The 22,103-nt window shown below is 30.7% G+C and overlaps 2 protein-coding genes across 9 annotated transcripts in view; both read right to left on the bottom strand.

The window, feature by feature from the left end:
- Window positions 1-14,495, bottom strand: part of LOC105218446 (uncharacterized) — a 63,260-nt gene extending 48,765 nt beyond the window's left edge. The window contains exon 1 of one of the 2 annotated variants that reach the window (XM_054235089.1): window positions 13,726-14,495. The gene's annotated coding sequence lies outside the window, so the exon portion shown is untranslated. The remainder of the gene's footprint in view (window positions 1-13,725) is intronic. The other variant, XM_054235088.1, reaches the window with a different exon arrangement.
- A 4,676-nt stretch (window positions 14,496-19,171) lies between these two features.
- LOC105218447 (glutaminase kidney isoform, mitochondrial) overlaps window positions 19,172-22,103 on the bottom strand; it is a 47,786-nt gene continuing 44,854 nt past the window's right edge. For 6 of the 7 annotated variants that reach the window (XM_054233022.1, XM_054233023.1, XM_054233025.1 and 3 more), the window contains one exon: window positions 19,172-21,766. In XM_054233022.1, coding sequence (XP_054088997.1) covers window positions 21,644-21,766 — 123 coding nt within the window. In that variant the 3' untranslated portion in view covers window positions 19,172-21,643. The remainder of the gene's footprint in view (window positions 21,767-22,103) is intronic. The other variant, XM_054233024.1, reaches the window with a different exon arrangement.

The following is a 22,103-nucleotide window of genomic DNA, read 5'->3' as shown; positions in this document are numbered from 1 at the left end:
ATACCAAGGCCGATTAATCGGTCGGTCTGTACTATTTATTTAATACCCAAGAGTGAGTAAAGTGAACAACCCATCGAAACAGAACATTTCTTGAGTCTTGCTCATATGCATGTATATCTACCCACACTGCTCTTAAAAGCAATAAATGTAAATCTAATGTAAATATAATTATTCACTTATCTGCATGCAGAGTCTACAATATTCATACTATTAATAATTAAATTATACAAGTACTCGTTACATACAGATATAATTTACAGACAATCATTAGATACATATATCCTTTAATATTACCTGTTAATTGTGCTACAAATATGAAAAAATAAAATAAAACATAAAAAACAATAAACACGTAATAAATGGTACTAAGTTAACCAAGAATTATTCGTCATTTTGATATTTCCGTACTGCAACGGATATCCGTTGACGTACTTCTTGCACTGCCACCTTTACAGCGCATTCGATTGTTCTGCTCGTCATGAATATTGAAGCGGCCGAAATAAAATATTTTTTGCATTTTTACGTAAGAAATACCCGAAATCACACGATTTATCTTTTGCAATATGCGACACATTTAATTGTTGTATTTTTGAATAAAAGACCGCACATTAAACTAAATTTTACACATTTTTATACAGTTTTCAATGAACATTATTTTCACGGCTCTAACTCTTTCTGACAGCCGCGCGGAAACTGAGGAAGCAAGCATAATGAAACAGGGGATGTAGAGTTGCAATTGCGTGTGGAATATGATTAGTGCTAATTCTTAATAAGTATGAAAATGGAAATCTCTATTGCTTGAAAAATTTTATTTTCTATAAAAATATTTTTTTACAAAATTAAAAGAAGAAACAGAAAAAAATATTTTTACAAATATCTCGTATTGCAATACCTGGCTTATTAAAATATAAACAATAACTGTTCTTACTATCCTTACAATAATTGAAATAATTATATTAATCAACTGATAATCAAGTTTGATAATATTCTAATTGATATATTGACGATTCTTAAAGCTGATTTTTTGATCATCATCTGGAGTTACGTTTATGTTTCTATAGAAAAATCATAATACATAAACGAATACAAAAAATATTGTTATTAATTACGAGTATAATATCATTAAGCTACACAGAAACCATCCCCAGCCTGAAAAGGATGTTTTACAAATTTTCAAAATTTAATTAAAAATTTATTTTACAATTAAAATAATTGATTTCAAAATTTTAAGTAAAAATATAGAATTAAATAAATATATATACATATATTTTTATATATATTAAAAAATAAAATATTTTTTCTAAAATAAATGCAATATCTAAAATATTTAAAAGTCTCCTCATTGCAAATGCAACCCTACCGCTACTTCCCATATGTTCCACAACGCGCCAGTTTCCGCAGTTGTCAACGAGTGATGCAGCAATTTCACAGCTTCAAGTGCTAATTGGTAATATTCGCGTTTATTTCTACTAATTTGTGCGCTAAATTAACTATTTTGCTAATTAAAGTTATTCCTAGATCTTTATTTATATAAAAATGTGAAAGAAGCAGTGCGGTTAGTGTTTTTAAAGAAGTAAATAGTTAATAAAGTAAAATATAATGGAATTGCTCGCCTGCTCTTCCGTTGTTCGTGCGGAAACGGGCTTGTGCGTGTTGAATTTCGTTTGTATGAAATACGTTCAATTTGCCTTCTATAGTTCGCTTATCAATGTGTTTAATCAGTTCTATATAATATTTAATATATTAACTATTAAATATAAAGTTTGCAATTTACAAACTAAAAATCTATTAAAATTTTTGTGGCCAACATTTTGGCAGAAAGTGAAAACAAAGTTGAAATATACAATGCTGGCAATTCGTGTACAAGCGTCGGTGTGTTAAATTTATATTAAAATATTTAGTTGTGTTGTAGTTTAAAAAAAAAATTGTTAAGTGCTGTACTTATTCGATGTTGTTTTGTTGTTATTTATGCCGGTAATGGTGAACTAAATGTGAAACAAGCGGCTCAAGTGCTTACAACAAGAACTGCGTACAACGCAAGCAGCGAACATTCTTTAGCGAATGAATTTTCGAGATCGTGAAATAGTGAATTTGAGAAACTTTTTGCTGAAATATTCGGTAAGTCTGGTTTATTATATTTTTCAAAATGTATATTATTGTTGCTGTTTATATAACCTTACTAGATCATTTGACTTTTATAAAAACAATATATATGCAATAAATAAATATTTATAAATCACATGGCAGAGTGTTCATGAACAAACTATCAAATTTAAGTCTGATGATCTTCTTCGTGGTTATTTTCAACAGTCATTTTCTATTACTTTTAAGGAAAATGTTTATACATTCATCTATATTAATGTGGTCGCCTTCAAAAGAGTTCCCATTCAATATTATGCACTAATGCCAGTGCTTCATCCAATCTTCGAAACACTTTTCAAACTCAATTTTTTCGATAGCCTTTCGTTCTTTCAGCGATTTCTCAAATGCTTGTAAAACAACAGCTCCTTAAGGTTCTATTAATTTTCGGAAATAGGCAAAGGAAAGTCACACGGAGCCACGATACAGTATTGTTTTTGGTCAAGAATTCACGAAAATTTTCCTATTCTTTATATCACATGTTTACGCTATAGACACAAATACCGTTATACATATATATAATTTTTCATTTTATAATGACACTCTTGATTTTCAACTATCATTTCCATCCAACTGTCTTGAAATTTCCGCACAAAATCGGAAAGTAAAATGATATTACTTTCACAAGTAATTTTCTATTCACTACAATTTTTTTTCTTTTTCGAGTTTTAATTTCCGTATTTTATCCCGAATTCAAATTGCGTGCGCTCGTAAAAACTCTGAAGATTACTTTAGAGTCATAAATTGTGCAGTTTTTATTTGCATTCGGAAGCTGCGTTGCGTTTTGGCGTTGTGCGGTTACCGAAGTTGCAATTGTTATGGCTTATTGCTGACTTTGCCGTTATGAATGCACAAATTCAAGTATACTTATGGAATATACATACATACATAGGTACATACAACCACATGCATTTAAATATTATTTTATTTGCTTGGCGAGTGCATTGCACTCTTTCAGATATCCGTTCGCCGGGGCCAAACTCTCTAGCGCCAGCCGCATATGCAAGCTGCTGCTTTTGAGCTTTTTATTTGCTATTTTCTATTTTTTTTTGTGTATATGTCTTTACAATTTCATTTGTGCATCCAGTTTGTGGCCTAACAGTTGCAGCGTCTAACTCGTTATCTGGCAATTGGTCAATTATTTTTGGCATCTCACATTTGGACACGCTCTTTACTGGCACCTCAATCAATTTGGCATGCTTTGGGGTGCATACACGAGTGCATACGATTTGACTTAGGCGGAGTTCAATGATGTAAATTTCCTCTATAGATTGCCAATAAATAGTGGAGTGCCAATGTGTATTTCATTTAGATTGGCTTAAATCGCATATTTTGCAGTTCATTCATTCAATTATGTAATTTACTTGGCAATTTACGTTAAATATTCGCACGTGATTATGTATTTAAAGCGATTTCGATATTTCGATATTTTATGGAAATATAATGAAGCTTGAATTGAGTTTCACACTTAAAATAATATGGAAGAATTACTCAAGTAAAGTTTGGGGAGAAATTAAGTACAATATTTTGAATATTAAAAATCTGCTGCCATCTATTTAAATACTTGTTCCTTTAAGGAAAATTTAGCAATACCAAAAAATAATTTTGTGTTAAAAAAATAACGGGAATTTTGAAATTTTTCATGAATTCTTGTTCAACAACAATACTGTAACAATGCCCCAGTCTCCACATTCACCAGACAAGACTCAATGTGACTTTTTCCTACTTCAAAAAATGAAAAGAACCTGTAAGGACTGTTGAGTTTGAAAGTGTTTCGACGATTGGAAGAATTGGGACTATTTTGAAGACAACAGTATTAATGTAAACGATATTTCCCCTTATTTGTTGAACACACCTCGTAGGTTATTCTCATCCACTTTTTCTACTTTTCTATAATATGTTTCACTGATCAATATCTGAGGCAATATTCACATAAATATTTTTTTCAAAAAACGAAAATTCCCGTTATTTTTTGAACACACCTTGTATATCGTTCCCATCTATTTTATGTACATTTCCATAATCACTTTCACTAAACTATAATTCACAAATATTTCTTAAATACAATGTCAAACAATACTGCTTTAATGAAATAATCAAATAATCGTTTGCCAAATTAACCATCATATTCAAAGAGTTCAACTTGCATAACGATTTTCTCAAAATTTCACATTAAGCCTAGCTCACAAACATTGCATTCAATTGGCTCTAACTGCATCGACATTGAATTAGTTAATTACGATTTCTTATTGCATTTGAATTGTAGTAAATTGTTGCCAGTTGACTTGCCGCAATTTGGTATATTTACATACTCACATTTGACTGTATGACATGCGCATATTTACATATCGCCACACACATGCTTTACCGCTACTTTTCGCTTTCAATCAATCACTTAACGACCCGTCTGAGTTCGTACTTAAGCATGACTTCACATATGTATGTTTGTATGTATGAGGTATGAGAACCCTACGAGTGCAACGACCCAGCTTATACTCCCTCAGCACTTCCACTATTCACTCTTATTAATTTAATTCATCGTTATAAATGTACTGCATGAGCATAGTGGATATACTCGTATGTAGATATTTATAGATTCCTATCTACGTATGTCGACAATTTCAGGTAGTTACATATGAGTATATACTACATATATGTATGCAGTATGCACAAACGTAGTGAAATATATGCAAACAAGTGTATAAAATTAATATCAAGTGTCAGTAATGTCAATTGCTTTCGGTGAATTGAAGGTAGCACTTGTTCGAGAAAAATGAGCTGAGGTTGTCTATAACTAACTAATATATTTTTTGTGTCATGAATATCTTATTTAATTTTTTGTTCTAAATATATTTCATTAGTGAAGATATAAGTTCCCTGAATATTTCGAACACAACCCATCGATTCTTTCAATATTTCTGGAACCAATTATAAAAGTCCTAAATAACTTAGTATTTGTATTAACAACAAAATTAATTCTGAAACAAAAATATTTTAAATATTGTGAAGAACTGCTCTAGACTATTTATATGGGAAACGAAATATTTTGTACAAAACTTGATTTGGTATGCATTCTCCGATCCTTCCAACAAATGTTTTCCATCGATAATTCTTCGATTGTATTCTCAAAGAGAACACTTAACAGACTTATTCGTAATTCGTTTAAAAAATCTAATTTCACATCAAAACTTTAGATATCATTGATACATAAGACTAGATCCAGAAAACGATTTAAACCAATTTATTATAAACCCCAAAAATTGGTATTTTGAAACCGTAGATAAGTGTCTAAAATTCCAAAATAAAGATTTATGGAAACCATTGTAACAATCAAATAATTGTTAACCTATTCCATGGCATGAAATCGATTACCATGGAAACTAAAAACTGATCAAGAACTACATATAAACCTTTGCAAATTTCTCGTTTCAATCTTTCACTTCATTTCTCTTTATAATACTTTTTATTATACTCTCGCAACATGTTGCACAGAGTATAATAGTTTTGATCACATAACGGTTTTTTGTGTCACCAAGAAATAAAAGAGCTAGATATGGGGTTATATATATATAAATGATCAGGATGACGAGTGGATTTGAAATCCGGATGTCTGTCCGTGCAAGCGATAACTTGAGTAAAAATTAGGATATCTTAATGAAACTTGGAACACATATTCCTTGTCCCCTGAGGAGGTTGCTTTCGAAAATGAGCAAAATCGGTCCACTGCCACGCCCACAAAATGGCGGAAACCGAAAACCTATACAGTGTCATAACTAAGCCATAAATAAAGTTATGAAAATAAAATTTGGACAAAGGATCACATTAGGAAGGGGCACATTTGGATGCAATTGTTTTTGAAAAGTGGGCGAGAACCCGCCCCCGAATAGGTATTTTGTATATAACTCACAAACCAATAAGGTTATATATACCAAACTTTCTGCAGTTCTTTTAGCCATTTGCTTATACAGTTCAGAAATGAAAGAAATCGGATAATAACCACGCCCACCTCCCATACGAAAGTTAGGTTGAAAATTATTAAATAGCAGAAGGAAGCTTCACTTAAATTTTTTTTACAAAATGAAAAATGGGCGTGGCATCGCCCACTTATGGGTAAATAACCATATCTCAGGAACTACTCGACCGATTCGAATAAAATTCGGTATATAATATTTTCTTGACAACCTGACAACACGGTTAAAAAATGAGCGAAGTCGGTTCACAACCACGACTACTTTCCTTATAACTCAATTTTGAATTCCATCTGAATCCTTCACTTTATAATATACACGCTAGGAACCAATGATGATAGCGAAATAAAACTTTACACAAATACTGTATTTGATCTGTGGCATCATATATGATCTTCGACATCAAAAAATTGTCGAAAACGGACTATAACTTTTCAAGGCCCCAGATATCGCACATGTTGAACTCAGCGCCTAAGGTTAAATTTTAACCGAAAATATGGGTAAATCTCGCAGATAGTTTAATGTAATTCAGAGGAAATTGTTTTCTTCCACTAGTGTGTCTCTGTTCCAAAAATTATTAAAATCGGGTCACAACATCTCCTAGCTCCCATATACCTAATTATAGGTTTTTCAAAAATTCGTCGGGCTTTATTCCGCATATATGTATTGGTTAATATGTGATATATCTTAGTAAAATTAAGGAGCGTATAGTATTGGATATAGTGCACCTTGCTGGTGAAATTTAATGAAATCGGTTCAGGAATTACCTCAGCCCTCATATCTATATATGACGATTTTCGTTATTCTATTAAACTTTATGCCGAATTTATGAGCAAATTTGTGCGTTATCTTAATAAAATTTCTTCAATAAATTGCAAGAGTATGTTCGGTTGCACCCGAACTTAGTTTTTCCTTACTTGTTAAAATTTAGTTATTTCAGTGAACTGGCCTCGTAAAAGTAGATAAAAACATTGACCTTTATATATTCAAATCTCATCACCTATTCAGTGATATAAATTTCCAATTTCCCAATTTAGAACCTATTCGAAATTTATTTTTTTGAAGAATGCAGTTGTCAAAACTCTTGACACAAGGGATATGTGAAAATGGAACATTTGCTATTTGAGCGACCTTTCCAAATTTAGAAAGATTAATGGGATTTATTGAAGTGTCTTTCCTACACTCTCATTCCCAATCAGCTCCATAACGGCAACATTGATTGAAGGTTGTTTTTGTAGTCTATAAAACTAATGTATGAAGTAGATATTTAGAGAAAATTAAGATCTATGAAGGGAGAAATCAAACATCTTGGGCTAAAACATTATCAAAGACTAAAACTATTTTTTCTTAAAAACTTAAATTTAAGTATATTTCTGATGAAACGCGTATTCTAAATGGAAAATATGATGAACTGCAAAATTTTGAATTAAAAGTTAATTGCATCAAGGATATGTAAATTGATCACAATATACTAGCTAAAATAACAATAATCTCTGAATGTTATGTACATATTACACATTGATAAAATTTCGACTCTTCAAAAATCATATTTATTACAAGCATAAAATCAGTAATACATGAAAATCCACATTAGTCAACAAAACATAACCAATTACTGTTTATGGAAATTACACAATCACACTCACAAAATTTTTACTTTATCTACTGTTTGGTAAATAAAAATCACTAAAATATGCCGCAGTCAATACGCAATTGCCATGAAAGCAGTCAGTGGTCGCGCATCAAAACGCCTACCTTGTCAACCGTTGCACCCCTGCACCCCTATAGCGTTTATAGAAAAGTCGGCTATTCACTCATATGACCGGGCATGTGGTCAGTTCTCACGTTTAATTCTGATAATTAACGCACATGGCACAAACTTACATAAGCGTGTGCATACATGTATGTAAACAATATTGATACATATGCATTGTAAGTAAATGCAATTATGCTTAAAAGCGCATTGGGACAGACATATGTATGTACATAAAAACATATACATATGTATATAATACATACAATAAATACAAAGCATTTTCTTGCAGTCTTATAAAAATAAGAAGTTTATGAAATGCCTGAGTCTTCAAGTTTTTGTTTATGTGGAGAGTTATACTATATACATATACATATATGTGCATATGTTATGTAGCAAAATTTCTGTAGAAATTCTTAAATCTAAGCGTTGCACTTTTTCATTAACATTTGCTTTCTCGATAAATTTTGAAATATTAATATATACTATTTAAAACTCAATAGCTGTATACTAGTATAAAGGGTTTATCATAAGCGTGGTGTTGGTAAAATGGACAAGTATAAAAAAAATTGTCAGGAGCAGGAATTTATAAATAAATTTATAGAAACAGAGAATATGTAACTGATAGTCGCACATTGACTATACTAATTCAGCTGAAAAATCGGTTGCTTTTGGAGAAATCACGCGACAAACACAAACTTCCAATCCTACTCTCAAAGTAATAAATCTCAGTATTTTATACCCCAGCGATTATTGCTTTTTCCCCAGACTCAAAAAATCACTGGCTGAAAAAATATTTCAATCAAAAGAGGATATCACTATTTTTGAAGCTTGGATATTTCACACTATCGAACCGGTATCGACATTTTCGAGAAGTATTACAACAATTTTATTATTATTTATGGAGATTAAGTATTAATTTCATTCAAAGCTTTCTTTCATTGTTGGACCAAAGGCTCTCCAGCCTATGTATGTACCACACCGAATAATTAAATTAAGCTATGTTTCAACAGAGCTCAAAACGAAAGTAACTGACGGATTTTCTACAGTATGTGTAACGTTAAAAAAACGGGTCCATCTCTATTTGATTATGAGTTTATAGCAGTGGCGATTTATATCAGAATGAATCGGATAATATTGGTTGGAAAAAAATTAATTAGTCTCGAAATTTTTAAAAATAAAATAGATGATATTATTTAATTTGGTGTTCCAGCACCACCTTTGGGAATTTTTTGAAAATCAGTTATCGAATATATGTACATTACTACCTGGACTTACCTCGAAAATTAATAAGGTTTTACAAACCTTAAACCTTGGGTAAACAAAATGTTAGGTTATAACCTGTGAAACATGTTACTGGGTATAAAAACAGCCTCGGTTAACTTTTGTCACTATCAAGTTTACTAACAATCTAACAATATGAGAGATATACAATATACGATTTTCTGATTAAAAACAGACATTTTAATGAAAGGACGATGAACTGAACTAACAATAGCCACTCCATTAGTATGTGTTAAAGCAGCTATAATACAAATACTATATATAAAACAGTGTCATACTGATAGATACATATAAATATTATATTCTATATACATATATAGTATACATATTATATGGGTTTATTTCGGCTAACCTGACGCATGAGACTGTTCACCATTGGTTGGCCATGAACTACAATTCATTTTGTACTGTTCAAATAAAAGTGACACACTGTATTTATTCCACTTAGCTACACCGATACAGGGTATCGAAATTAGTGCTCAACTTAAAGACCTGGTAAATTTTGATGTCAAAAGAAATGGACATTTTGAAACTGTGTGTTTTTTTTTTACATTAGACATTATAGTACTTAATGGAACTACAGATTCACACACTGGTTCACTTTGAGGAAAATTTTCGCAACTTTGAGTGGCTAAAAAGTCGAGTTAATGTTAATCATGTAGACCCGACTGTAGCGACAGTATTGAAAAACGATTTTCTAAATGATTAAATTGTGTCTCCTCTTCATAAATATTTGCTTGCAAAAGATCACCGAATGCGTTTTTTGCTTTATGAAGGAATTTACCCGCGAGATAGCTTATCCCAACAATTAAAATCAAATAGTATCCTTTTGGGATCTAACAGTAAAAATTCTTGATAATATACTTGACTTCGTCATTGTCTACAATGAAAATGTAGTGGAAAAGGATAAGAGCCACGCCTATCTCCCATATACTGATATTTTAGTTAATATAATGACCAACTTCTATTCGTTGTCTCTTGGGTTATGCGCCTAAGCCGATTTGCTATCCATGACAAGTGAAGTTCATTAATTATATAAACATTTTATATATATTATTTAGCATATAATATTTATTTGGTCTGACCATCGACATTGTACGAAAAATAGAAACTCAGCAAAATAAACTTTCCGCTTAAAATCACAAAATATGCACACTTTCACATATCTAGTACATCTATAGCACAACTATTATTGTAAATATTTTGAGCGCCAGGCAACCAATAAGGATTAAGAGGATCAAACGACAAACGGCACATTCAACACAATGTGAATATGTATGTGTAATATATCCATCAGAAATAAATTTACATATAAAACGAATACACACAGTAATTTGTAGGTGTGTCCACATGAATATGTAAATCATAGTGACACCATAGAGACACCATAGAAAAATTTGCGTACAGTCTAAATACTCTCCAACCACTTTGAATATCCCTTTGCAAATATTTGTACATATTTACACACATGTTTGTATTTATATTTATTTGCAAAATAATATTTCAAATCAGCTTATTTGATGTAGAGACATAGACGAGGGCGGTGCAGTAAGTCCAGTAGATTTGAAAAGTGGAATATTATTTATTAAGCGAGTAGTTAAAGAATCCTGAACTCTAAAATATTTGTCTGCTGGTTTTAAGTGAACTGTTAATATCTCAAATCCCAAATGTATGCTTCAGTTTTTGGATTTTGAGCGATATTGGCTGCGGATGTGCAAATATAATTTATTTTAAATTTTTTTAATACATATATAGTTCGAAATCTTAGACCTATAACTTAATCGTAAGTTTTTCTATACTGAAATATTTGTCTTTTACTTAAAAAAAGATAATAACTTGCTTTGTACATTTTGTGAATACCCTGTACTTACTGCTACTGTAAATAACTATCTCTATTTATAAATGCACTATATGTGTAACTTCGGTTTATTTTCGCTTACATTGCATTCTAAAGTCAACAGCTGACAAAGCTTATAAGGACATGCCAACATTGATGCGGACACTTGATTGGCATGCATTGTTTGTGATTACAATTTTATGGCAACCAGGGTCCTTTTATTTTTCAAGTAACCTGCACTGTGGTTAACTTAAAGGCATTAAAGGATAACCCAATTTAGATGTCTAATAATAAACAATATATTAGTGATGCCGTTTTTTTTGCAAAAAGTAAAGATATTATAAGTAAATTTGTAAAGATTAGAAACAATAATAGTATTAAAAGACATAAATGGTATCAAAACATAATACTGATTAGAGATTACTTTACAAACAGAAAAGTATTGAATAAAGTAATATTTATTAATAATATTATATAATTTAAAATATTTCGGGGAAATATATAACTAAAAGTAAAAAGAAGAAATTAACAGGAAAATTTACGAGTTTCACAAAAACTCACACAAATCTTTTCTCCATAGGACCGACCCTTTTTGCCGCCATAGCTTCGTGTGAGATTTGGGTTTCTCAAATAAAGTGTGTTTCAAAAGCGACGCTACAAAAGTAGACCGATTGGGATAGCAAACGACGCCCGCTCTTTTCACATTTCTCTTCAGTAAGGTTTGCCATTTTATCATTGAAGGACGATCTAACAACGAGTCGAAATTATTAAAATTTCCTACCAAAATTCGGTATCAGTGGTCTCAACTTTAAGAGCGCTACAATCTCCAATTTATGGTCGTCATAATCGTCCTGTCTGACCGTTCAATGATAATCGAATATTTTTGGCTCAGATAGGATGATATGGACTTGGAAAGTATGTGGTGCCAACAGGACGGCGCCACAAGCCACACAAAATGTCACAATCAATTTATTGAAACCAAGTTTGTTGAATGTGAAATCTCACGAAAATTGGGTTCAGCGTCTGGCATCGAATGTACTTTCACAGGAATAAATAAATTCATTGATATTCCAAACTGTTTTTGTTTTATTTAAAAAACTTGTGTAGGGATCTTATTGAAAACCCCATTATAATACTACTCTGACATATTTAATCTTTCGTTTCTATGATAAAAATATGTCCCAATTTAGGCAATCTAGAAAAATATTATTCAGAAGAAATGAATTATAAGTAAGGTCGCCTTAGCAAAATTTAGTGACAAGGACTGGAGACTAATTGAAGCTTTAATATCAATGAAAAAACTAAGTTCACTTCTAGTGCGCTAAATACGAATCTAATTCAATAGAGCTGTTTTAAGGAAAACACTTGGTATCTAAGATCTTTATACATGAAACTGACATACAAAGTGAAATTAATTCTTAGGCATCAAATTGTTTCAAATTTTTAAGATACATTTTAAGATATATTTCAATAAGTGACTTAAAACCATTGAAACTCGTTGTCAAATACAAACGTTTGACAACTTTTTTCTTCAACAAAAGATAAAGAATCATTAATTATTTAATAATATAATTATTGACTTATAAACATTATTTTCTTCGACAAATATTGGATACGTTTTCTGAAGAATCGATCATGATGTAATTATCTCTCCTAACTTTACTCCTAAACTAACTCTTAATGAGTTTTAGTAAAGTAAGATCAAAATAACCTTATGAATGTGCATTGAGTACTTCAAATATGTCAAATATATTTCAAGATTTTAATAGTATAGGTAGGAACGCTTCTGAAGATACTCTTCAGGTTCTCTTACAATCAGAAATATTTGCTATTCTATGTGATTTGCGAACAAATAGCTTCCAAGACTCACGTAACGATAAAATATTATCCTTGAATCTCTCAAAAGATAGGTCTAGCAATTGGTCATCTAGACTATGTCATATGAATTGAATCCATTACACTACTGTGAGTGTATCCATTAACTATTTTGAGTGTATGTTAAATCAATGTTCTATATATCCTGATAAATCAGCTACGATTGACTATTTAGAAACCACCATACTGCAAGATAAGTCAACCATCTGATTAAGCTGGAAAAAGTGGTGTTAAATTGAATCCACGGAATGGGTTTAATACAACAACATATTTTCAACTTCATTTATTTTAATTTTCTATAATTTTTCTATGCTCCAAAAACATTATTTATTTTAATTTGAGCTTAAAAATATTAAAAAAAAAACCTTCTCAATTTTTTTTAAGATACATTTTTAAAAACAAAAATGATTGGTAAAAATTTTTTTTTTTTGCGTTTATCATACCTTTGACAATGAGAAACCAAATTGCTCTCACATGATATTGAAAAAAAAACATGTTTATTTAGCATATAAATTACTTTACGAAGAGTTTGCTTTGATATGCAAATAATTATTACAAAGAATATTACTTCCGCTTTCTTAAAAGAGACATAATATATTACACTTTTTGAAGTGACACGCTCAAATAAAACTAGATAGCTTATGAGTAGCAATATGCAAAGACACGCCAAGACATGAGCATTAATACACACACACACAAACAATTTCATTTTGTAGAAACGCTAGCATCACAATTGAAATAAATTTGGCACGGAATGAGGGGTCATATTTTTTATATAATATAAAGCAAAAACAAAAAAATAGAGAAAGTATAAAATATGTTAGAGGACTAAAAAGCAATTACACACACACACACACACATAGACTCACATGCAAATGCGACTCCTGCTGCTGCTAGTGCGATCTGGCTGCGTTAAAACGCTGTGACGAGTGATGCGTTGCGGCGATGCTATCTGCTATTGAATAACTGTCGCTGATAGATTGATGGGTAGGAAATAGCTGAGCGCGAAGCTAATGGATGGATGGTTGGTTGGTCGGTTGAATGGCTGGCTGGCTGGATGAATAGATGGATGATGAGTGATTGACTGGTGTCTGCTGTCGGTAGTTAAAGCTGCGAAAAAGCCGGTCGGGTTAATAGCTTGTGGGCGCTTGATTGGCTTGCTTACTGTTTGAAATTATTACTTTTTCAATTTTTTTTTTATTTTTTAATATTTCGTATTAATTTTTTTTTTAGTTTTTTTTTGTGTGCGTTTGTTTGCTGGAATTCCCGCCAACTAGTTATGACTTGTTATTGCACACAAATACACTCAAAGTTCATCGATTTGTTGTGGTTAAAAAGTATAATACATACAAACAAATATAATTTTATGCACTAAAGCTCCACTTGATGCATACTACAACAACTATTGCGGCAGATAGAGCGCAAATGTATGATGACTCCCTTTTTCGGAGTAATTAGGAGCGTAACTGTAACTGTAGCAGAGTTTTGGGCGTTGGAGCGCGTTGTTTTTCGGTATATGCTTGTTTTTGTGCGTACAGAAACTATTTAAATTTTTTTGTAATTTTGAAAATTTTCGAAGTTTATATTTTCGAAAATATTTTTTTCGAAATTGTATTTTCCAATTTTTTTATTTCAAATATTGTTTTCCTTATTTCCCACAAAATTTTTTGTGTCAAAGTACCGCAATATGTCTCATGTATCTATTTAATTGCCATGACACGCCCACAAAAACACTGCAACTCGTTCACTGCTCAACGCCACAAAGCAAACAGCATCAATAGTTAACCGCAAAGCGAGTGAGTACACCGGAAACGGACGCAAGCCACCTCAACTCAACCCTCAAACAACGCACTGTGAAACACTGAACTGTTAGTTTTGACCCCAAACGCTTCGCTGCTGTTGTAGTTTTGCGCGCTTGCTGCTGCTATGCATCTACCACCTAGTACTTGTGTTGTTGCCTACTCGGATGCTGCGTGTGTCTACACTATGTATGTATGTACTCGTCAGTGCATATGGACCTATCCCAATCGTATCTTTAGTGCAGCATGCGCTCTCTATTTTGCCGGCATATGTTTCACTTGCCTTTTGCTCTATGCTTTGCTACGCTGTGACTCCTGCTCGGTCGTAATTAACTTTTCACTTCACTACTTTAGCGGTAAATTAAGCGTCACACCACTTCCCTTCGCTTTTTTTACTACTCTTCCATAGAAGACACTTCACAATTTTAACCGAAAATTCAACTGATCACCACACTGTTTGTTTGTGAGTGCATAACGCGCTCGCTTGGCATGCAAAGGAATTTTAATTTAATTCCATCAAATTTGAAATTCGACTACGCACAACTAGCAACTGGCAAAAACATTCGTGTGTGTAGACACTTGCTCCGCACAACATTCACTCTGGTGTTTTTCCGCCTCTACGTAACGCGCACCCCAATTGCTTTGCTTCGACTGATGCGTGCATTCGCTCGTTCGTCGGTTCGCTCGTTGGCCGCTTGTGTTTGCTGTTTGCTGTTGAGTTGCTGTAGCTTTCAGCGGCGGCTTGTAGGTGGGTCTGTTGGCGCTCAGACAGCGCAAGTGAAGTTAACAGTGGCGATTAATGTTAATGGTTGGATCAGCGTTGCCACTTTTAACACTTTCCTCATAATGACTCTGCATTGTCTATGTCTTTAAATAAAAATATAGGGATCCTAGAATCTTACTGCCTTCACTAAATAAAAGCGTCAGCGGCAAATGACTGTCAAAAAATTCTCATGCCCATACAATTTGTATGGCGCATACCGAAATAACGCGACGGCGACGCTGAGCAGTTAAAATTTTCTATTTTGGCAGTGCGTTCGGAAGTAAAGTTGGCTGCGAAAAAAGAAGTTTCTCTGTACAATAAAATTTCACAACAACAATTCAAGTAAACATTTTGATATTTGACGTAAAGTTGCCGCTTTTATTTAGGGATGGCGCATCGACGTTAACGCTGAGCGTTAAAAAACGTTCCACCAACGCTTTTATTTAGGGAAGGCAGTTAGTCATTTACTAACCTATGTCTAATACAGTACTTCAATGCAAATCTAACTACAAAGAGTACAGTTAACAGTGTTCTGTTAACTAACATGTCAACATATTTCTCCTCTAATTTTGACTGTATTAAGCTTTATCATAATTAAAAGCACTTTAAATGGTTGCTGTCTTAGATAAGTTTTTGTCAGTACACGGGAAATAATGTACTATACGTAAACTGAAAATGAAAATTATGTTATGTCAATTGATTTATATTTTTCGCAATTAACGACATAATTCAAAAAGGGCTTCAGTACACTTTTTTTAGTCCACTTATCCTCAGCATTATATTGAATATATTACATGCTACTAGTTTTTTCAAAACACTAATGATATTTTTTCATATTTACTAAATAAGAGACAATTAACAACTTTAAACCGCTCTCCAGAAAAATCGACTTTTTTGAGTTGTGACACTATTCATGTAAATGAGCGATATAAATCTCACTCGATATTTCGAATTATTTGCTAAATTTATGTGAACATTGATTTATTTTTGTTAGACGAGCTTTTCTGATAAATCTAACGACCTCTGCAAAAATTCTGATAAATCCTGGTTGGAATTACTATCTTAGAAAATTTTATTTTGTGGCTCAGTCTACTGCCTACTTGCAGAATGAATGGCTGTATATTTTATATGAAGAGTACGTAGTGGAAGAATCTGATGCATTCTATGAAGCTGATTCTTGAATTGCATGAGCTGAAGGAAGTGAAATCTGTCCAATTGTTGATTTTTGTTTATATTTCATTTGCTGCTTAGCTGGGTATGAAAACCGCAAAAACCAAGTTTAAGCTCATTTTCAAATATGTATACAGTAATTACCTTTTTAAGGGTTTACATCTAGTTAGGAGCCCTAAAAATTGAGGTTTTTCAATTTGTTGAAAATTCGAACTAGATAGACCCCTTATTAAAGAAAATGGGTTAAATATCCGTAAATTGTAGTTTAATAAATAGTATTATTAAATTATTTGTTCAATAAATTAAAAAAACCATAACAGAACAATTCAAATGTTGCCTTAAAGAAGTAATGAGCTTAAAAAGCAAATTATCACATTATACGAAATCAAGATTTCATTAGTAATCTCTACAGCTATTTAAAAATTTGATTAATCGTTGTTCCCTCGTTGGAATACGAAGATTTATTTAATTGCTTCTTTCTGAAGCTCAATCAATACAATAACTTTTGCAAAATTTGTATTCTTCTCTTTGCTGCTCTTAACCTTTTTTGGGCCATTTAAATTAACAGCCACTCCTTCCTTGGATAATATTCTCCCTGGTGCTCTGCAGAGTATACAAATATGTTATCAGCTAAATTCATCCAAAATGTACCAATTCGACAAATTCACCACTACGGTTTGTTTTCTTTTTGCATCAATTGCTTGAATTTTTTCGATTTTTATATCTTTCTACATATCGTTAATTTACATGAATAGTGTCACAACTCAAAAAAGTCGATTTTTCGGGAGAGCGATTTAAAGTTTTCAATCGTTTCTAATTTAGCAAATATATAAAAATGCCATAAGTTTATTGAATAAACTAGTGGCATGTAATATATTTAATAAAATGCTGAGCATAAGTGGACTAAAAAGAGTGCTGAAGCTTTTTCTTAGGCATAAACGTGACCCCTTTGGAATTATGCCGTTATTTGTGAAAATTATAATTCAATTTCGCTGTAATAAGTCAAATGTGTCGTTATTGCTAAAAAATCAACATGGAAAATGTAATTCCCCTTTCATCAAATATCGTTCTAACACAAAATATGTATGTCGTTCTTTCTGAAAAGAAATCCAAATTCACCTTATTGCAATATGTGTTGTAACCAAAATATGTCGTTATTTCGTAAAAAAAATTCTGGCACAACTGAAAAGTGTCGTTTTTGTGGTTAAAAAATAATGCAACATAACAACATAACGGCACATTCTTATTTCACAGTTTATTTTTCTACGCATCAGAATAAAATTTGTATACAATATGGACGATGAACTTGCGCACATTTCTGCTTACTCAACTCAAAAATGGTGTTTTTTGAGTTATGACACTATTCAAGTAAATGAGCGATATGTATAAGAAACATCAGAAATTATCCCGAATAATTTTTGAGAAACCTTTACTTTAAACATATTTTGAGAGAGAGTGCCGCTTTAGCTTTTCTATTAAAGAAGAGATCTGCAATATCTATACAAAAGGTCTACACGCACCAGGTAAAGGAGTTTTATGTTAATTTCAGCATATTTTAGAATAGAGTTGCCACCGTTCAAAAACTTGAAACTACTCAAAAAAGCTCAAAAGACTACACGGCCTTAAGTCCCTCTAGTTTGTTTTTAATAAAAAACTACATTTAAAATTTATTTCAATGTAGTTTGTGTATTACACACTTTATTTTATTTAATACACATATATATTGTAAATATATTCTTGAATAAGTATTTAATGCATAAGTACAGTATATTCATACAATTGTAAAAGCATTACTACATTCATACATAACTTTTGTAATTAAATTGCACAGGTGGGTGAACTACAACAAAACACCAAAACATATTTTTAGAATTTTGATAAAACAACTAATTTTGACTTTAGCAAATTTCAACATCAATTCTTTTAATTTGAACTCTCATGGAAAAATGAAATATTTAAATCAAGTTCAAGAGATATTTTACACAGCGGATCGTTTCAAAGTTGTTTAAGAATAATAACATTACCAGCTTGAGTGTATGAAAATCCTAAGTCGACTTAAGCTCTTTTATCAAAATTCCAAAGTTATGCGTAGCATGTTATCTGTAGACAGCTTTTTCACCTGCATTTAATACAATTAACTTTCTTAACAGTAAAATAGAATCTCGAAAAACAGTTATATGTAGGTATGTATATTTTAGACTTTTTCACAAAACTTCAATACGTTTTCAACTTTTGCTTATAATCCTTGTTTTGTAATTTTGCATAAGTTTTTTAGGTAGGAGTTTCGTTCAATAATTCTTTCAGTGGTTTTAGGCAGGTTTTGTAATTACATTGGTATGTTTCAATAGCAAATTTATATTTTAAAAGAAAATATTTAAAATTTTTATATTTTTAATGAAAATATAAGTACATAATGGACTATTTACTACATAGAAAGTACATAAGTCGAATGTTATTGAAGTCTAAGTAGCAACCGAACAAACTAATCACAGCTAAACTTTTTTGTGTTTAATAGCATTTAAAATAAACATTATTTTTTTTTTGTTGTTTTATTTTTTATTTTTGTGGTTTTTCTATTTATTATTATTTTTTTTTTTTTTTGGAAAACTTATCGTCTAAAAGTATACAAACTGATGCCATTACAAAACACATTTATACATAAATAAGTACATATATATTTTTTAAATTGTTTTTTCGCTTGATTTTTGTTAAATTTATAAACATTTTGTTACTTGGACATTTATTTACTGGCTCTACAATAATTGACAAATATACAATTTCCTTTAAATATGGCTTGATAGTGAGTGTAATCATTCGATTTGCATGCATAATTTTTTTCTAAATCATTACTTTTTGCATTCGCTACTTTTGAAATCATCATTTCTTAATGCAAAACTGCAAAAATAAAGAAATAATTGAAATGTCAATGTCAGCAAAGCAAATGTGCGTTAATTTTAGCTAAAAATTGTCATAAGTTTTTAAATATTTTTGTTTTTCAAATGTTTAACGGTACACAAATATTTTTTGTTCAGTTTAGTTTTTCTTTAAGAATTTTTACATTTTACTTTACATAAAATGCAGCAAGTCAAATATTATTGTCATTAAGTAGTTTATTTAGGTGTCTACGTTGTCATTCGCATTTGTTTTTAAATTTTTTGTTTTTGTGTTGTTGTGACGTAATGTGGTTTTAAGTGCTTTGTAATAGTTAATTTTAAGTTTTAAGTACTTTATATTAAATCATATATATTTTTTTTTTAATTTTCCAAGTGTATTTTTCAAAGAATTTAATTTAGATTTTTTTTGCTAATTAAGTAAGCTAATTTAGCTGAAATTTTATTTAAAAGAGTCAAGTACAAGCAAAACAAATGTCTGATGTTTCTTTTTTAAGAACTTTCACATTTTATTTTATTAATATTTTGAATTTATTTTTACACACGTACAACATGTTGAACTGTATGAAATTAATTTAAAAAATTTTGAAGTTTTGAAAAATTAAAAAAAAAATAAATTTATACGCATATTTTATTTTAAAATTATTTTTAATTAATTTTTTTTTCAATTTTCAAAAACAAAATCATTTTTTTTTTCAATTATTTTTTATAAGCATTATTTGCAAAATTAATTTTTGAATTCTCAAACAGTTAATTTTAATTTATTTTTCAAGTTTAAAAAATTCGATTTTTTTTTTTCAATTATTATTTATAACCATAATTTGCAGATTTAATATTAACAAAATGTTTCAAAAAAAATAAAAAATAAATAAAAAAGAAGAAGAATTAAAAAAATATTTTAATTTTTTCTTAAAATTTCAAAATTTTTTAAATTTTTTTTCAATAATATTTTGTATCCATAATTTTGCAGAATTTATTTTTTAATTTTTTTTTGTTTTAAAAGAAAACAATAATTTTTCTCAGTGTATTACCAATATTTTTTTTATAAAATGTTTTAATAAAAATCAAGTTTTTTTTGTTCAATTAAATTCAACATGTTGAACGTGGTAAACAGTTTTTTTTTTGGTTTTTTTTATAAAACAAAATATTTTTCCAGTGTATTAATCTCATTTTCCTCAGTACATTTTTTTTACATAAAAATCAGAAAAATTTTGCTCAACTTAACTCAACTTGTTGCACGTGGTAATCAATTTTTCACTTTTTTGTAATAAAATTTTATACTTTTCTCCAAAAAATCGCTTTCCCTTTCATACTCAAACATTTAAAACCACAAAATCCAATATTTTTTCATTTGAAAATTTTTGTAATTTTTTCGTACATAAAATCAATATTCTTCAACTATAATTTATAGGAAACTTTAGCCGTGTCTTCACTAATGTATACATTATTTGTCAAACTTTAAGACAGTCTGTCGTAAGTACTCACATAAAAATTGAGTGAAAATATGCATATTTTAACAAAAACTGTTTACAATTCTTCTACAATATTTAAGACTTCCATTTTCAGCAGTTTCTCAAAAACATTTCCACAATTACTTTCAAAAACATTATTCTATGCATATTCGCACAACTTGCGCTCCAAAATTGCGCACACAATCGAGCGCAACTCAATTTGTCACTCCAAAATTCACTCGCTCGAAACGCTCATTACACTGAGCATATTTGAATATTTGAATAAACTAAAAAGCAATACGCATGTAAATACTCATGGGTCAATAACTTTAGCATTACATTACAAACATAGTATATGTATATATATGCCGTTACAACGGCTAAGTAGATAATTGAAAACTCTTCGTCTCAATTCTAGTAGTTGTGAGATGCTCAGGACCTAATACTACGAACTAAAGTACTAAACTAGAATTAAGTTTCGTAAATAAATGAATTTTTGTAAAATAATGCATAATGCAACACAAAAGATTTGCAGTGTCTACCGTAACGGATATTTGTTTTTCCTTTCCTCTTTTTGGTATATGACGAAATGTAAGAGATTCTCCAGGAATCATATCAAATCATTGTCTTAAGTAGGTATGTATTTGTGATGCGATTGGATGATGTGCTTTAAGTCTCTATATATGTGTGTATGTGTGTGCGTGATATTGAGTTTAGAAACCCGGTTTGGTATTATCATCTATACCGCTGCTGCTGCCTGCATCCGACGGTATTGGACTAGCAGTGGCGCTGCGATCGTAGTCGGAGCTAACGCTCTGAGTGGAAGTAATAATTTCCTACAAACAGCAAATAGTAAATGTTTAAATCAAATAACGAAATATGTACTTTCTAAAAATACAGATATACTAGTTTAAAAATTATAACAAAAAAACGCAAATAGTAGACTTAGGCTGAGAACATAGTGGATCGAAGAGATTACTTGATTCAAAATCAGAGAGTTTTGGATATTTTTGCTAATTTGCTAGATTCTCATCTTCATGGTTTCATTTTGCAGACAACTTAACCTGAAAAAGTTGAAACCTTATATAGTTAGTGGTCTTTTTATCAAAACACCACACTTATTTTCGGATTTACTCCAATTAGAAAAAAATTAAACCGTTATATGCTAGGTGA

The sequence above is a fragment of the Zeugodacus cucurbitae genome, chromosome 6 (assembly GCF_028554725.1).
Source record: "Zeugodacus cucurbitae isolate PBARC_wt_2022May chromosome 6, idZeuCucr1.2, whole genome shotgun sequence".
Classification (NCBI taxonomy): Eukaryota; Metazoa; Arthropoda; class Insecta; order Diptera; family Tephritidae; genus Zeugodacus; species Zeugodacus cucurbitae.
This window is presented reverse-complemented; position numbering and strand designations above follow the sequence as displayed.